This window comes from Ochotona curzoniae, unplaced genomic scaffold (genome assembly GCF_017591425.1).
Source record: "Ochotona curzoniae isolate NIBS_2020 unplaced genomic scaffold, NIBS_Ocur_1.0 scaffold_3208, whole genome shotgun sequence".
Taxonomy (NCBI): Eukaryota; Metazoa; Chordata; class Mammalia; order Lagomorpha; family Ochotonidae; genus Ochotona; species Ochotona curzoniae.
In genome coordinates, this window is record NW_024467106.1 from 44395675 (window position 1) to 44414344 (window position 18670).

Consider the following 18670-nt stretch of genomic DNA (forward strand, 5'->3'; position numbering starts at 1 on the left):
GCAGAAAGAACTGGAATGATTGGGTTCTTACCTACCAGGAGGTAGGTCTAAATTGCATTCCCCACTGATGGCTCCAGCACTAGCAATTATGGACATCTGAGGAGTGAACAAGCAGGTGAGATCTCTAGCCTATGTGTTCCTCAAAAAAAAAAAAAAACAGATAAAAATCAACAAAATTGACAAATCTTTTGGAGGACAGAACAAGAAAAGGAAGAGAGATCAATATTACTAAAATTAGGATTAAAGAAGGATGCATTACTACATGCTTGACAATAATAATAGCATCAGTGAATAATATTGTTAAGGTTGCAATGCTCTTCAAATTAAACTACAAATTCAATGTAATCTCTATCAAAAACCAAACTGGCTTTTTGAAGAAATCAACAAGTGACCTCAAATAAATGCTGAATCATGCCAAAATAATCTTGAAAAAGACTACAGCTTCAACATTTACACCTCTCAATTTCAAAGCTCACTATGTACTTAACAGGTATCACGAATGTTTCATTTTAAAATATGGAGAAAACAAATATCTGTATTTATGAACACTAAAATCACTGATTTTCTGACGAGGACACACTACACAGTATGAGAAGTATTTTCTCAATTTCAAGAGTTTTTTTTAGAAATTCCAAACATCTAAATCTCTTCCAGTATAGGTATTCTATTAACTTTAGGACATAAAAATCTTTTTTAAAAAAGTTTGCCCTTTCCTGTAAAGAAACAAACCTAAATAAGGCAATTGATGAAATCACATTATTTATAATACAATAACAGGAGGTCTTTAAGGAATAGAAGAATCTTAAGCACCAGTTTATATCATGATGTCAGCAACTGTACCCTTTAACAACATAATATTTTAAAAATCAAGTTGCACAAAATCAGTAAATTACGGCTACTTGTGAAATAATGAGCAATAAATAGCAATTTAAAATCTTAAATTCTATATGTCTCATTGGTAGATCTATTAAAATTTAAGTTTGACATTATCAAGTACTGTTGAGGATATGAGAAAACTGCCACTCTAACACTCCTACAGCAAGAGTGAAAACTGCCTGAACCAATTTGAAGAGCAATTTGGCCAACAATGAAAATGTCTAACTTAAAATTCTTTAACAATTTTACATGTGTAAAAGCTGATATTTGAAAGGGCTGATGTTTAGTAATTTGGAGGAAGCCTCTTATATCAGGTAAAGAGAAGAATAGATTTTAAAAGGGTAATTCATTTTATCATTTTACCATCTGGACCAATCTCTCATACCCCATACCTCCTAGTATCTACATTACAATTAGTCCTATGCCTCTTGATTTAATGTCATATACCTCCTACTGTCTATACCTATTGTCTAAAATTTCTCCTAAAAATATGGATTTCTTATTTGGCATCAAATATTGTACCATTAAAGCTGTGAGAAAGGCAATAAGAATTAGTTTAAAAGGAAGGAAAAATGAGTGTCTTACACAGATTTTTAATTTAATGTCTAATAAACTATTTTAATGTTTTTCTCACTGTATATATAGTTTATGGAATTCCAAAATATGTGACTTCCCCACCACTTTTGAATCATCTTTCAGTGAAAACCATGTCTGTTCCAAACAGTTTTTGTAACAAATGTGGTCTTCTTTCTCACACTGCTATTGGTACCAAAAACAAAATAATACAAAAACAGGTTGGGAATACACAGTTTATAATTTCATGGTGAGATTATTATGAAAGGAAGGTAAAAAAGGAAGGATGGGAGAAAGAGGAAAAGGATGAAAAGTCATAGATAAAGAATTCAGAGATGATATAAAAGGGAAAGAAAAGTTCCAGCCAGTAAAATAAAAACAAGTTCATCAAATGCTTTCAGGGAATTGGATTCCCATATAGTGGTTGTGGTATCAGTGATTATTTCTAAATTCTAACATAGAGTTCACTTGCATGTGGTGCGCCATTCCTAAGATTTGGAAGGTAACATCTGTGAAATCCTCAAGCTTTCAAGGTATGTTGGGACATACAAATGAGGCCAGACCATGATTCTTACTAATACAAGTGGTAGAAAACACTGCTACACAGCATTTGAATGATAGTACTGGATGCTAGAATTAGAGACTTTATGGGTAATTTAAAATTATCTGTGAGACTTCAAAGTTATTTTTGAATACAAATAAATGAATTTGTGGGTCGAAAAAAAAAAGTGTTCCAACAACTTATTCCTTACACAAATACTTTTAAGCATGGAGATTTATGAAATCTTGCCTCTGTCGTTTGCATGCAGATTGATTTATGACAAGAATAAGGCATAATTCATCCAAAAATTATTGTATAAAAGTTTTACGACATAGTTAAACATGCATAATTTATGGAACCAGATTTTCAAACTATCATAATAAAATATAATACATCCAAAAATGCTAAACACATGAGAACTAAGTGAAAAAGACTGCTAAAAATGTGCTTTTTCTTTAATTTGGGGATTTCCTCCTTCATTTAGGTTGCTCCTTAAAAAAGAAATCTCATCATAATAATACTAATACATTAACAGCACTTGGAGTTATTTTTAACTTACAGATAATAAATGTATCCAACACAAATATGAATCAATTGCATGCAAAACAAAATACTTTCTTCTATAGTATCTCCTATTACAATTCAACCTTAAATCATTCTGTACCTTGATTGTCTGTCTGCTCGTCTGAAATCGCTGTTCAGATACTTGCTGTTGATGAAGGAGTTTTTCGTTGACTTCCTTATACTCTTTCACAGATAATTCTGCAGTTTTTCTGGCACTCAGAAGCATACTGTTTTGTTGTTGCAAAGATATAATTCGTTCTCGCAATAATAAAATATTGCTGTTTGATTTCTGGGCAGTTATATTTTTGTACTTCTCTCTAGTGCCTATATAAAAATAATGTTGTGGATAACATTTTTAAAAACTGACTAAATTCAAGAAAACTTGTAGTTAATTTCACTTCCATTCTTACCTCTAGTGTACACGGTTGCATATGGATTCCGCTGTATGTTAACATTCTTCTTTTGCAAAGCTGGTTTTCTGGTGTTCTAGTAGAAATGAGAAAATTACATTAATATTCAATAATGATATAAAAAAAATTACATAGTAAGAAGTGCCTCACTGCTTAAATTGTGTTATAAACAGTTTCAATGGCACGATGGCTCAATTAGCTAATCCTTTATCTGCGAGCACCAGCATCCCTTAGGGGAAAGTAGTGAAGGATGGCCTTAGCAATGCCTTGGGACCCTACACTCAAGTGAGAACACTGGAAGAAGCTTTTGCCTCTTGGCTTCAGCTAGGCTCAACTTCAGCAAGTGCACCATTTGGGGAGTGAACTAGTTAGTGCATGGAAGATCTTGATCTCTCCTTCTCTAAAAATCAGCCATTTCAATAAAAATAAATCTTTTTTCAGAGGTTTCAAAAAAAAAAAAACACCTTAGTGATTTATACCAACAACTCACAGAAAACCTTATCATACACGCTAAAGAATTACAGGTAAAAACTCTACTCAAAAGAAATAGAAATCTAACCCTGAGACAATGTTTTTAATTGGAATGCCAGATTTACAAAGAGAGAGAAAGATATGCCCACTGCTTTTCCTCCCCAAGTGGCCACAATGGCCGGAGCTGAGCTGATCTGAAGTCAGGAGCCAGGAGCTTCTTCCAGGTCTCTCACATGGGTGCAAGGTTCCAAGGCTTTGGGCCATTCTTGACTACTTTCCCAGGCCACAAGCAGGGAGCTGGATGGGAAAGTGCAGCAGCCAGGACACAGACTGCACTTCTATGGGATACTGACACATGCAAGGGGAGGATTTAGCCACTAGGCTATTGCACTGCACCCCAGAGACACTTTTAAAGATGGTTGATGGGTTATGCCATGTTGGGTTAGAGCAACCACTGGCCCATGCAAGATTTGTGGCTCGGAATTAAGCCATGTTGAGGAGCAAAGGGGACATCCTGGCTGGACTGTGGTTCTCAGTGTGAGAGCCAGAATGGGGGCAGTGAACTGGGCTGAACAGGACTATTGTATCCCTTGGCATGGGTGTAGATTGGGTCTGGGGTGGGCCAGAATGGGTTAGGCTCCAGCACTCACTGGTGCTTGCAAGAGCCAAAGCAGGTCTTAGATAGGCAAGGCTAGGTCTCTGCACCCACAGAACCCTCTGAGAGCTGAATCAGGGTGGATCAGGCAGGGCTAGGCTGTAGCATCCAACAATAAGAGCCAGAATCGGTGTGGGCTGGTTGGTCAAGGCCACTGTTGCTGCCAAGTCAGCAACATGATGACCAAGTCAGGCTCGGCCAAAAAACCACCAGTACATGCAAGATCTGCCACTGGGAGGCAACCTGATAGAGGAGCTTGGGGAAAACTATTTCAGGCTGAGCTAAGCAACCATATCCACTGTTGCATACAAAAGCTAGAGTAAATGCAGGCTGGTTGGACTTTGCCACAGTATCAACTAGTAGTTGCTAGTACTAGGACAAATCCTATCAGGCCAGACTGTAGAACGACCCTGAAAGTATGAGATTTGGAGCTGGGATTGGGTCTAGTAGGGGAATTGTGGGCATTTTTTCCGATGGGCTGCAACTCCCAGTGTTGAACGTAAGAACCAGCACTAGGGTTAGGCCTGGCTGGTCAGGCTTGGTCTGGCTGGACAGGCAGTGGCATCTGCCAGCATGAGCATGCTGGATAGGTTGGGCTAGGTCCACTGATGCATACAAAAGCCAAATGTGATGTAGGACAGACTCCACCCGTTTGCTACACATACCAGCATGCACAGAAACTGGGACTGGAGGTGGTTCTGGTGGGGGTTATTTAATGTTGCTCCAACTAGGCTGTAGTTCTTGCTGGTGTGCGTAACTGCCTACAGGGTGTTGCATAGGGTTAGGCTGCAGCATCCATTGGTTTGTGTGTGAGATGGGGCTGGAGACAGAACTGATCAGGTGACTATAGCTATCACTGTGTGTGTGTGTGTAGGCTTTTGTGGGTGATGATGTGAGCCAGACCAGACACTGGCTGGCACAATCATGAGGCAGATCTAGGGATCGCCTCAGACCAGGTTTCACTGAGAATCCCCCTCAGCTGCACCACGGGGCTCAAAACTCAAACCATGGTGAAAATTACAGGTTTGACCAAGAAGCATATGTGTCAGAACTGGGTCTCCTTAGTTGCAGAGGCCTGCGCAGTGGATGGCATGCCCAGACGCTCATGGAGGACATGATAACCAGTTCACTGAGGCCTGCAGAGAACTTGTAGTACCATGGAGGGCAGAATAAATAGAACAAAACAGAACAGCACTCCTGGTCAAGCTTTGACAGTGAATATCTGGGCGAATAAAGACTTTAAGGTGGACTATACTGGTAAATAGACATTGGAAGAATTGTCTAAACCTTGAAGCAACAAAAATCAACAACATCTCAGAACTATGAAAAGCCCTCAGAACATGGATCCTGGTATGACATCTGGTATGACATCTTTAAATTCTGGGTTCCAACACAGTGTTGTTGCTGGAAGCAGCCCTCTTCCATTCGCCCCATACTTTCTCAGCTTCGGCAGTGGCAGCTATTTGGAGAGTGAATCAGTGGATGGAAGATTTTTCCCTGTATCTCCTCCTCTATGTAAATCTGTCATTCCAATAAAAAAAAATCAATTGGTATTTAAGTGTCTGTCACATACTGAGACAGTCCAAACAACTTCTAGTTGAATTACTAATACCAAGCACTAGACATGGTATTGAATTACTGGACCTAACATAAAAAATAATCTGGCTTCCCTAAAGTACTGCTGCTAATACAGAAATACACAGAATTAACAAACCCTAAAACAAAGAAATGTAGAGTCTATCTACAACTGCAAATAAGAGAAACATCCTCAAAGGCCAGTAAAGGAAGTAAAAGTTCAAGAGAAAAATAACTGACCAACAAATATGATCAACAGCTCAGAGAGCCATTTGTATTTGAGGGTCTCTTTACAAACATGTAGATGAATGTACCTTGAATACTATTTAACAAAAGAAACCAAAAACAAAAAATACACCATGTAGATACTACAAAGTTCAAAAATAGGAAAATTAGCCAAAATGCTAAGGAAGAAAAAGCCAGAACCAATTGCTTTAAAGCTAAGAAAGTGATCATGTTTGAGCTTGATGAGAGGTTCCAATATTTTCTGAAAACACTTACCACTGTGTGAATTCTAACATGAATTTTATGATTTCTAACAAGCACAATCTTATGAAAGTAGTTTATGTTCTTGCTATCTGAAAAACTTATGAGTTACTTTTATTTAGAAACTCATTAAACAGATATATATACATTACTATAACTAAAGAAATTTCCTGCCAAACACCACCACACAGAATCAATGATTCTTATTGTTTGTTTAAAGATTCATTTATTTTTATTTAAAAGTCAAATACACAGAGAGGAGGAGAGACAGAGAGCAAGATCTTCATTGGATGACTCACTGCCCAAGTGGCCTCAATGCCTGGAGCTGAGCCGTTGCAAAGTCACCAGCCAGGAGCCTCTTCCAGGTCTCCCACGTAGATGCAGAGTCCCAAGACTTTGGGTTGTTCTCGACTGCTTTCCCAGGCCAGAAGCAGGGAGCTGGATGGGAAGCGGGGCTGCCGGGATTAGAATTGGCACCCATATGGCATCCCAGTGCGTGCACGGTGAAGACTTTAGCCGCTAGGCTACTGTGCCTGCCAGGACTACATTTTAGAAACATCTCATTTCCAGGTCTCTGGTGTCATGGCTCCGGCCTCAGTGACACCTGCCATCCCTGGGATTGAAGGAGTTCAGCTTGCAGGAGCAATGAGCCCTTTTCTGCCGAGGTGATTGATCTGGGTTCTGATTTCTATTCCGATGGTTCCAGCCTTCTGAATGCCCATTGTGCAAGCTCCAATGTTTGTCTCTACTTCGTCCTTTGTCCCTATCCCTGTTCCTTCCATCTCTGACCTCCTTCCTGTCAGATGACCTGTGCTGGTGCTTCAATCTCTCCTCCTTTGGATCCCTGGCTAGCTCCCAACTCCTCTGCAGGTGGTGGTCCAGGTTATAGGAGCCCCAGGGTATTGCTCCATGTCTGCCTGGCTTCTGACCTTTGGGCCTCCTCAGAGCTCTTAGTGTCCTCTGGCTTCAGGACTCTTCCTTTGCGGTCTTGCTTCTGGACAAGGAAGAGGAGGACACTTGCTCCACCTGTACCTCCAGGTCATGATTCTTTTTTTCTTCTTTTTTGTGCTTTTTGTGAAGAGGGGTTATCATCTTCAGCATCCTCAGATGCACTTGGGGAGGGGGTCGTAACCTCTCAGCCCCTCTCCTGGAGCTCTCTGGTTACCCCATCCATGTCCTCTGAGAACTTAGGCACCATACAGTTAGGCACATGATCCACTCAAATGGTTCTTCCTTTAATCTTGATCCCATTAAAACTGTCAACAGCCAGAATTGTGCTCCTTTGGTCTTCAACAGAAGAAGCAGAAGCCTTGGGATTTTCCAGTCTTCTTGTCATGCACGAGATTAATATTAACAACCTCCCCACATTGCAAAAACACACAAATGATATCCCCTTCTGTTAGTTCATAAGGAAGCCCTCCTAGAAAGATTCAAGTGCTGTCCTTGTATTCCGAGTGTTACAACACCTTCTGCACCACCCCGAGCTGCACCTCACGCTCATTCAGCTCGCTGATGAACTTCACCTTAGTTAACACATTCATTTTGTCAGCTTCGCTCTCAGCATCAAGGACTTGCCCGATGAGGTTGAGTGGTGCACGTATCAGTTTCTTTAGCCATTCCTTCTTCTGATGGCAATCTGTCTCGGATTTAAGCCTGATAGCAAGCTCCAAGTTCACCAAGGGTAAAGCGGCGGTGTTCTTGGTGTTCTTGGGTCCAGGAACCAGTAGAGACAAGCTGGTGAGGAATGTCTGCTTATTCAACACAAGGTCCTGGTTTTTAAAGTTTTAAGAAAAGAGAGGGTAGGAGGGCGTTTTCAGGTAGTTCCTTCACCCAGTAAAGACACTGTGATTGGCTAAAAGGCACGCCTAATCCTGTTGACCTTCCAGTCACTTCAGAGATCATGTTCTGTATACAGGGTTGGAAGTTGTGCTTTAGGCCAGGGCAGGTAAGCTCTAGGTCTCGCCCACCAGTAGCAGGCAGAGACCATGGGGCGATTTCCCACACATCTGGGTTGTGAGTCAAAGGTTCTTACAAAATTCTACTTATCATATTACTCAGTTAGTAGGTGCTTAGCAAATTACTTTTGGTATGAAATTTATTTTGACTAATTAAAATAGGCCCTTGTTCCTTGAACACTTTCTATGATCTGGCCAGACCTCAAAAATATTTTTTAAAAAAATTTGGTTTTAAAACAATCCTATAGTTTATTTCAGGGCAACCCAATTTTTACCACAAAATAAAATTATCTACAGCATAAATAGGCAGAATTTTTTTCACTTCATGTATTAAGTATAAATGAAAATAATAATGACCTTATTGATACATTTATTTATGTCTTGCTGAGGTATAAATATCAAGATTTTTTTATGAATATAAATACTAGTACTTGAAAATGACTGGAAAGTTGGTATATTCACAGCACACTTCAAAACAGACTTAGTTTTTAATGACTATTAACACTGCCAACAGGTACTCCATTAACATTTATCAGCACTAGCAGCATTTATTGATTAAATAATGAAGCATGAGATAAAACGGAGAACACAGCTTACAAATGAGCAAATAATGTTTTATATACCTTGGAGGTCTTGCGATCCATGCTTGGATGTGTTTGTGTAATTTCTTTCCCTTGTACTTTGCTTTCTTTTATTTGGTCAGTTTCTTTCTGGTCTCCTCCGTCTTCTCTAGGACTTATTTTCTGAGATGTTTCCACAATAACTGTTCCCAGACTCTGAGAACTCTGTTCAGAATCACTGCTTTTGGAAAAAAAAAGAATTAGGGGATATAGAACCCAAGAAGAGTTTTTGCACACATTTCCTTTATTTTCAAAAACAAATGATATTATACTATAAATTTATACAGATTTGTTGACATTTAAGGACATTTACTGATTTTCAATGTTAAAAAAGAAAAATTTGACAATATGTTTACAAAACCATAGAGTATTGTAAATTATAAAGTATTACATCCCTGACAATATTATATCTGTAGCATTTCGGCTAAGTGTAGACTCAGAAAACAAAGACTTTTCACTACTTGCTGAATCAGGACCAAAAGGATTTATATATATATCATATATATATATATATATGATATGATAAAGAAATTTAAAAAATTAACAATTCTCATCAATACTTTCAACCAAAACCCTTATTCAGCTACCCAATGAAAATTTTTCTTTGAATGTCAGCACTGAAAATCAAGAACCCAGATTATATTTTAGAATAGAAAAGCTAGGAGCCAATTCCAGAAAAGACCAGAACTTAATGAAAGTACTTCAATCAAGTCAAGGCCTTGGCCACCATCACCTAAAGAAAGGGCCAAGTGAAAAAGGCAGGGGCAGGACTGCGAGTTAGAGCAAAAAAGAAAAAAAGTACTAAGATTGAGCTGATAATCAAGTTTTCCCAGGAAAGAAAAGTGTAGAACCTAATGGCTTCAAAGACAAAGCTTACCAATCATTTAAAAACATTATTTATTCATTTCACTTGAAAGGAAGAGAGAGAAAAAAAGAGAGATATGGTACCCATCTGCTGGTTCATTCCCCAAATGCCAGCAACACCCACCAGGCCTGGGTCAGGACAAAGCCAGGGATCAAGAATTCAATTCATATGGATACCAAGGACCAAAGTGCTTGAGTTATTATGGGCTGCCTCATAGGGTAAGTTTTAGCAAGAGGCTGAAATTGGAAATGGATCAAGACTTGAACCACAGCAATTCAGTTAGGAATGTCCAAGCGTGACACCAGGCTTTTAAGAATCAACACCAGTCTTCTTAAACTATTCCAAAAGACACGGACCCCTTCCAAAATCATTTTGAGGCCAAGATTATCTTGATCCTAAGGCCACACAGACACAACAAAAAATAAAACATGGACTAATATCCATGATGAACACAAATCTAAAATTTCTCAACAGTATTACTGGAAAATCTGTTTCAAAAACCTATTAAAAGTTCATTCATCATGATGAGGTGGAATTTGCCCAAGGGATGTCAGGATGTTTGAACATGCACAAATCAACAAACATAAAATATCACATGGTTGGAGGTGGGCACTGCAGTAAAGCAGATTATGCCCACTTCTGATATTGCAGTTCTGATCAGAGTCTTAGCTATTCCACTTCTCATCTACACTTCTGCTAATTCATCCTAGCTGGCAGTAGATAATGGATCAAGGATTTAGGACCTTGTTACTGATGTAGTTCTGGGCGCCTATACTGAGTCTGTCCTAACCCTTACTAGTTAAAGCTTTTGGAAAATGAATCAATGGATAGAAAAAAGCGTCTCTTTCTCTCTTCCTCTCTGTGTGTGTATTATCATCCTTCAAGAAAAAAATGAATAAACATTTTGTTTTTAATTACATGGCTAAAATGAAAGAAAACAATTACATAACCATCTGAAAAGATTCAGGGAAATCATTCAATACCATTAAATATCCATTTATAGTAAAAATCAAATCAAGTTAATTATAAAAGCAACAAACCTCAATAATCATAAAGAATAAAAATTATATACACAAAGTCAACCTTGCATCAAAGAAGGAAAAACTGGAAGCATCTCTTCTAAAGTCTAGAAGTTGACAAGAATGTTCACTTTTAGTGTTTTTATATCATACAATACTGGAAGATTTAGCTATGTAGTAATTAGTCAAGAAAAAAAAAAATAAGGCAGGCCTGGCACATTAGCCTAGTGGCTAAAGTCCTCACCTTGCACACACCAGGATCCAATGTGGTTGTCAGTTATAATCCCTGCAGTCCTGCTTCCCATCCAGCTCCCTGCTTATGGCCTGGGAAAGTAGTCAAGGATGGCCCAAGGCCTTGGGACCCTGCAAGCATGTTGGGATATCAGGTAGAATCTTCTGGCTCCTGACTTCAGATAGCTCAGCTCCTGCCATTGTGGCCACCTGGGGAGTGAATCATTGGACAGAAGAGCTTCCTTTCTTTCTCTCCTCCTCTCTATATATCAGACTTTCCAATAAAAATAAAATAAATCTTTAGAAAAAGAATTTAAAAATAAATAATTTTTTTTTAAAAAAAGGCATACAAACAGTAAGCAAAGAGGAATTTAACTTATCCTTCTTTGCAAGTGACATGATTCCATGTATGTATAAAAAGCATATACTCCACCTAAAACAACTATTAGAAGTGGGTGACCTGACTTCACCTGGACCAGCCCTAGACGTTACAGTCATTTGGCAAGTGAACCAGAGGAAGGGAGAGCACTCTCACTTTCTCCCTCTAATATTTTCCCTTTCTCTCTCTTTCTTTGCTTTTCAAATAAATATACATATAAATTTCCAAAGTAAATTTCAATATCAATATTGTCTTATATGTTGTAGATAAAATAAATCTGACCTGAATGTAGAATAGTGATTGTTACGGACTGGGAAGATTAGTGGGTAGGAAGAAAAGCTGAATGCTGAGTAACAGATAAAAAAACAGAATTAGATGGAAGAAGTAAGTTCCAGTGTTCTATGATGACACGATGTGAATACTGTATGTTGTATTAAAAACTGGAAGAGAGTTCAAAGGCTCTAAACATTAAGAAATGAAAAGGAAATGGAAATGTGAATTACATAATTTGAACAGTACATGCTATATACATGAGTTAAAATATTTCATTGTACTAGCTATAGTTTATTCATGATTTGGCTCCTGAATTCATACAGGATTTTAAATCTGCAAGTAATAAAATAATGGTGCTAAAATTATAGCAGCATAACACCATCACTGTATTTTTTAAATAAAAATTTATTTATTTTTATTGAAAGGCAATTTACAGAGAGAAATATCTTCCATCTACTGGTTCACTCCCCAACTGGCTGCAATAGCTGATCCAAAACCAGGAGTCAGGAGCTTCTTCTGTGTCTCACACAAAGTTGCAGGGTCCCCTCCCAGGTCATAAGCAGGGAGCAGAATGGGAAGTAGAGAATCCAGGACAGGAACCAGCACCCATATGGGACCCTGGTGAGTGCAAGGTGAGGATGTAGCCATTGAGCCATCGTGCCAGCCCCTACCCGCAACTCCATTATTTGTAAGGCAAATACAATAATGGGGAGGTTCAGGTTACTGAGGACATACTATCAGAAGGCACTTCTGCAAGAGGGCTGATGATAATAGCCTAGGCTGTGCCCAGTCACTGCCTCTGCTTATGCTTCCCCTGTTGATTCTTCCTCTGCAAACCATCTGCCATTAGATCTAATACATCAGAGGCCAAGCCAACAGGGTCACCTCACTGTCTGAGGGGTCAGAAGGGACACTAGGAGGTTAGGGTTTATGATTCCTGATGAAATTACTCAAAAATACAGAAGTGTATTCTCTCCATTTCTTAATACATTCTTTCTTAACACAATCCATTTCTTAACACATTCTTTCTTTAAGGAAAAACGGAGGGGCAGAATTAACATATCAATTTATCGTCTCAGAAGGAGTGACCCACACTAATCTCATCTCTGAGTCACTGTTAAAGGGATGGTGCCTGAGTGATCAGCTTATCGTTAGAATGGGAGGAGGAAGTTAACCAGTCCCATCCTTCTGAGGTTCCTTGATTCAGAATCAGATACTATTGTGAATAAATCTGTTTCTTTTCTTTCTTTTCTTTTCTTTTCTCTTCTTTTCTTCTCTCTCTTTCTTTTTCCTTTGAGTAAAACCCTTGACATTATGTATAACAGACACCACCTCCACCAGCACATCGGGTTTTTCCCTAGGTATGACTAAGAATAAAATGTATTTGTAGAAAAAGACAGTGTGTTCTAGAATCACGAGCATATATGATTCATTTGGGAAAAAGTGATGAGGCAATAACTAAATGAGTTAATAACAGGAGATAATGCAGATATAAACTATTAACTGTCGAGATAAGAAAGTTATTTTTTTCTTTATACTTCTAAGCTGGGACCCCCTTATAAAAAACTGATTAATTGGACAAAAAGTTATTAAATTGGTATATCACATCTAATAAATGGGAAGTATGCAGCAGTAAGTTCATAATAGTAGCTCAGAGATACAGGTTAGTTAGCATTCTCAATGAAGACAATAAATTTGTATACAAGGTAAAAACCTTTATGCACAATGGACAGCAGATGTGTGCGGTACATCTGCGACACTGGGCTGCTAACACTTAGCTGGTGACCTTAGGAAGGTTTTGTGCTGCCCTCCCCAGCGATTGGCTTCTGTGTTTCCTGGTAGACAAAACAGCAGAGATGTTTTTGTATTGCCTCCAACTTGAATGAGAAAGGCAGAGAGCTTTTCTTAAATCTGCTTTTTGTTAATTGTCTTCAGTCCAAAATGATAGTTATTGCAAAATTAAATATTCTGGGATGGCATTTTAGCTACTCTTTGTACAAATCTAGTTAATGCATTTATATTCTGTGCTTTTGCCTAAGAAAGTTGACTTTTCTCATACTTCGCTTTGCTAACAATACAAAAATTGTGTTTTTCTGTTTGAATGTATAAACATTACCTGTTTGTTACCCATCACTGAGTGGGCATGCTCTGGTAAGAATTATTCAACTATGTGAAATAAATATTTAATGGAGTGATAATTATGCACTCTAATATTATTTATTATATATGACTAAGTTCCATTTTTCTCAGTATCCAAACAACTTGTATTTTTGAGTATGTAAAAGAAAAAAAAATGGAATCTTTTGACATCCCTAAATTTCCACTACATGATTTTTAACTGAGAATCATTTGCACCTGACTGATTACTAGAAGCGTGTTCTGTCAGACAGGAAATTTAACACTTAATCTTTATGATAAAAAATTGAGTTTTACTGCTAAGTAACTTAAGTGACAATTCTTTTAACAAATAAAATGAGATATATTTCATAATAGATATGGCCTTGTGCATATGCATTAATCTGGATGTTAGAACTGAGTATATTATTTAACTTTTATGCATTTACTCATACATATATACTCACACATAAATTGTACCACTAAATTATGAATACTGTGATAATACCAAGAGGCTGAAACAAATTTGGAAACTTGAAACTTGAATTTCCTTGATGACACATGAAGTATTCCAAAAAGTTCACATACAATGCACTATATGAAAAATATTGTACCAAAAAGTATTAATTCATTTTCCAAGAACATGCCACATATCCTAATAGGTAAATACTTTGTATATTTTATTTCATCTCTAATTACTTTTGAGAAAAGGGAAAAAGAACCTGGGAAGAGATAACAAGGAAATGGAATGCAGATTTGGTCCTGGAGCTTTATCTGCATACATTTTTTTTTTCTTGTGTGTTTTTATAAACCAGCTTGAGGACAAGGGGCTTGACCTGATGATAATTTAAAACAGTAGTTCCCAAATTTGTCTGCATACTAGAATCAACTGGGAAGCCTCAAAAAAAAAACATGCTAAAACCATAGCACATCCCCAAAGTTATAATTTATCTGGTCTGAAGTGTAGCCTTAGCTTTGGGATTATTATTAGAGCTCCAAGTGATTATAATATACAAACAAGCTTTGCTGCTCAGAAAATAATGCCCCAACTTATGGAAGTTTGACACACTGAATCCCTTAACCTAAAGAACTCTGCATAGACTCAGAATCAAGCAAGATCCCTCTGGCCTTCTCCTGCCCTTCCGTCTTCTCCAAGCAAGTCACGGAAATGGAAATCCCTCTCTCCCAAGGCAAGTCAGACACTATAGTACCTGTGTCCCAGGGCAAGACATGACACTTAAAAGCATGGCCTTCTCTCCCAACTTCCTGTGTAAGAACCAGCTACAAAGAAAATCTCTGACTTACCTTGTCTGACAGATTCTAAGACCTTCATTTTAGAAGGGGTCCTGTCTTACACATCTGAGAAGAAGGAATGTCTCATGGAAATGCCAAGAAAACTGCTGAACAAACAGACCTTGCTGTCTCACCCTTCATTAAATCATGCCTTTTTAAAAATCGAACCGCATTTTTACATGACTGTGTATTTCTAAATTGAAGCTACAACAGGGACTGCTTTTTTAAATGCTTTCAGGCATAATCTATTTCATTTAAATTTCTGATTAAATAAATCTTGTATTCTTTTAGTCGATCAGAAATGACCCCAGGTAACACACACTTCTGTCTCTACAATTTTTTGGAGCCACATTTTAAAATAATTATAAATTCTCTCTGTAATTAAGAAAACTATCAATAGTTAAATTGAAAACAGAATGACTGGGAGTTTAAAGACAACAGAAAACAACAATAAAGTAGAAATGAAATGAGAGAAAATATGTCATTACAAAACAAGACAGAATTTTTAAAACTATAGCAATTTAGACAATGTGTTAAGCAATTCTGGCAACACTGGATTTCCCCATTTTCTTGGCATAAAAAAAGATATATCTGTCATTCATTTGCCTTTGTTGTTTCACTGATGTGCTTCAAGTGCATATATAAATTACAGCCGGGGTAAAAGAAAGAAATCTTACAGATTTTTTAGTATTCTCCTGTCGCCATTCACTAGGTATTAAATAACTTAAGACTAGAAATCTGTATAACTTTAAAGAACTAATTTTTAACCACCATTCAATTAAAGTTAGTACAATGACTTTGCATAATACATACATGAAATAATTAGTGAAGATGGTTCTTAATTTAAAGGATGTTAAGCAGCTTGTAGACATCTGGTAACAAGCTGAAATGGGTCATTCAAAATTTATCTAACTAAATTAAGGGGGAAAAATGTTTCTCCTCCCAGGTTGGCATGTCACAAGATAACTAAACTGACTTAGTAGGCTTGCCTGGGAATCCTTAGCTGTCAGTGGTGAATATGCAAAGGGCCAGCAAATTAAATCAACCTGCCAAACTGTCAATTTCAAGCCTCATGACTGCATGAAAATAGCATCACTGGAAGAAATCAAGCATTGCCTTCTTTTGGGTTTCCTGGCACCTATTCAAATACTCATGCAGTTGTGGCTAATTTTGCATGCAAATTTCAGTCAATAAGCTCAGAACAAGACCTCCCAAGATATTTCAAAAGATCTGACAGTATTTTTTCTGAATACCAAATCGACAGTAGTTGAAATTCAATCTCCATTTGCCAGCACTTTACATATGCACAGTGTCCCCACCACAGAGTTAAGTTAATGAGAGCCTTACCTGCTTTCACTCACATCCTGCCAGCCGTCCTTGCTAGGGTCCTCAAACACATTGCTCATAACCTTGATGGAGTGATTGAGAACAGTGTGGTGACGACCCACGGAGCACTTTTTCTTGGCAGCTTTAAATTTAACCTTGGTAGTAGTTGTTTTACAATCACATTGCCCAGATCTCTCTGCCATGGTAGCCAACTCAGACTGAGTTTTGTCAGCTGAGTGGTAAGGATTCTCTGTTGGATTCACCAGCTCTTCATTTTCATTTCTCAATGCATCAGCTTCTGCCGCTTGTCTCCTTAGGGAAGTGACTTCTCTCTCCAGCTCACCGATTGTCACTTGAAGTTCGGTTTTGTCTTTTTCTATAACTTTACTCTCTTTTAGCAGCTGTTCTAGCTCCTTCTCTCTGGTGTCTGCTTCTTCTTGCTGCTGTTTTAAGAGGGACTTCAGGAAATAATTCTCTTGCATTAATTTTTTATTTCCCTCTCTCAATTTTCTCGATCTTTTCTCAAACGATTTCAGCCGATTTTCCAACTCAATGACCTAAACAAAAGAGTTTAATTTATGCTTTTAAAATCCAAAACCATAATCTGCATTTTTAGTATCATTTCTAACTGATGAAAAAATTACATTTAGCACAAGGACAAAATAAATACACCATATTTAATTCCTTTTTTTAGGATTTATTTTATTTTTATTACAAAGTCAGATATACAGAGAAGAGGAGAGATAGAGAGGAAGTGAAGCTGCTGGGATTAGAACTGGAGACCATATGTGATCCCGGCGCATTCAAGCCAAGGACCTTAGCCACTAGGCCACGCCGTCGGGCCTACCATATTTAATTCTTAAATAATTCTAAAACAATACGTTCAAAAGTGAAATAATGTGTTGAATAAAGGACAAATGATAAAAGAATTCAAAATTCTACACAAAGTAACACAAAACTATATACAGTAATAACTGCAGTTTTCTGAGCTCCTAAGAAACTTGCATATAATTTTTTATTATAAAAATATGCATTTTAAGGGAAATGATAATTTATGCATAATGTTGAGCAATGCATAGATAAAATGCACTATTAGTTAGTACTTTTCTTTAATATTTAATAATCAGGAAAAAGTGATGAATAAACAAATAACAACCAACTACTGAGGCATCTTTTTTCCTCCTTTAACTTAGAAAAATATAGGAATGATGTTGAAAAGCAGGTAAAGCTGCCACCCTCAACACCATCATCCCATACCAATACCAACTTGTGCTGCAGCTTCTGGACTTTAGATCCAGCTCCCTGTCTTGGCTGCTCTGCTTCTAATCCAGCTACCTGCTAATGAAAAGCATCGAAAGATAGCGAAGAGTTTGGGCCTGTGTCACCCATGGGGGAGACCTGGATAAAGTTCCTGGGTTCAGTGCTGGCTATGGCAGTCCTCAGGGATAGGGGAAGAGAACAATCAGGTAGAAATTCTTTTTGTAACCCAAAGTAAATAAATTTAAGACAAAGTATAATGTTGGTAGTTAAGTGGTCCTTAGTTCGATAAGGGCAAATGGCAATTGGATGACAAGGATAGAATAAGGAAGAGGGCACATAGATTTATTAACTTGGAAAAAGGGGAAGTTTGGTAAAATCACACAAGTGTGACTTCTTACTTGCTCACTATTAGAACCTTATAGATTCCTTTTTCTAGGGGGAGGTAGAAAGAAAACTATAGATAATTTTTAAGGGAATGGAATGATTGGCTTTTTAAGGAAATTCAGTGGGCCTAGAGAAAATACTGTGGTTTGGGACAGTGTTTGACCCCTAAGACAGATGATAATTTGTGAATAATTCTTATAGACCAAAAGAGAACACAATAATCTGTGACAGAAATCTTTCCAAATATGTTAATCTTCCTTGAGTTCATGAAAAGTCAGGGTCTAGATCAGAGGAGCTGCTCATTATTGGCAGGTGCAGTCTAAACTGCGGCAGATGACGTCACCAAGCAGAAAAGCTTACCCTGCACAGGGAGGGGGAAATAAGGGACAATCAGAAGGACTTGTATAATGAAGTAGGCTCTAAGGCCTCTCAGAATGTTACAACCCAAGATCTAACAATTTTGTTTTAAATTCAAAATATTTCAAGGTTACAAATAATTTTTCCCTTTATATTCAGTAAGTAATATTCATGTGAGGCACAACAAAGCTAATAAATATTTCCTGATGTCAAGGAATTTCAAAAGCTATTTTGGAAAATAAAGATTTGTATACCTAATCTAACAAGAGCAAGCACTATTTCACTATTTTTTTGTGAATGTTACCGTTTATGATAATTTTATAAACATGATCTCAACAGATCATCAAAAACATGAGGTAAATAGACCAATACAAAGCTTTATAGAAAAGAAAAAGGAAAAGGCAAAAGAGATAATGAAAGCTTAAATTACATACAATGATAA

General features: G+C 37.5%; 1 protein-coding gene and 1 pseudogene across 2 annotated transcripts in view; both read right to left on the minus strand.

The window, feature by feature from the left end:
* The window catches only part of CNTLN (centlein), a 244813-nt gene that overhangs the window by 71811 nt on the left and 154332 nt on the right, over positions 1–18670 (minus strand). The window contains exons 15-19 of one of the 2 annotated variants that reach the window (XM_040962776.1): positions 16249–16784; positions 8730–8904; positions 6212–6235; positions 2965–3040; positions 2655–2878 (exon numbers count right to left, since the gene is read on the minus strand). In XM_040962776.1, the coding sequence (XP_040818710.1) occupies positions 2655–2878; positions 2965–3040; positions 6212–6235; positions 8730–8904; positions 16249–16784 (1035 nt within the window). Of the gene's footprint in view, positions 1–2654; positions 2879–2964; positions 3041–6211; positions 6236–8729; positions 8908–16248; positions 16785–18670 lie in introns of both variants that reach the window. The other variant, XM_040962775.1, reaches the window with a different exon arrangement.
* LOC121172517 lies at positions 6746–7763 on the minus strand (annotated as a pseudogene).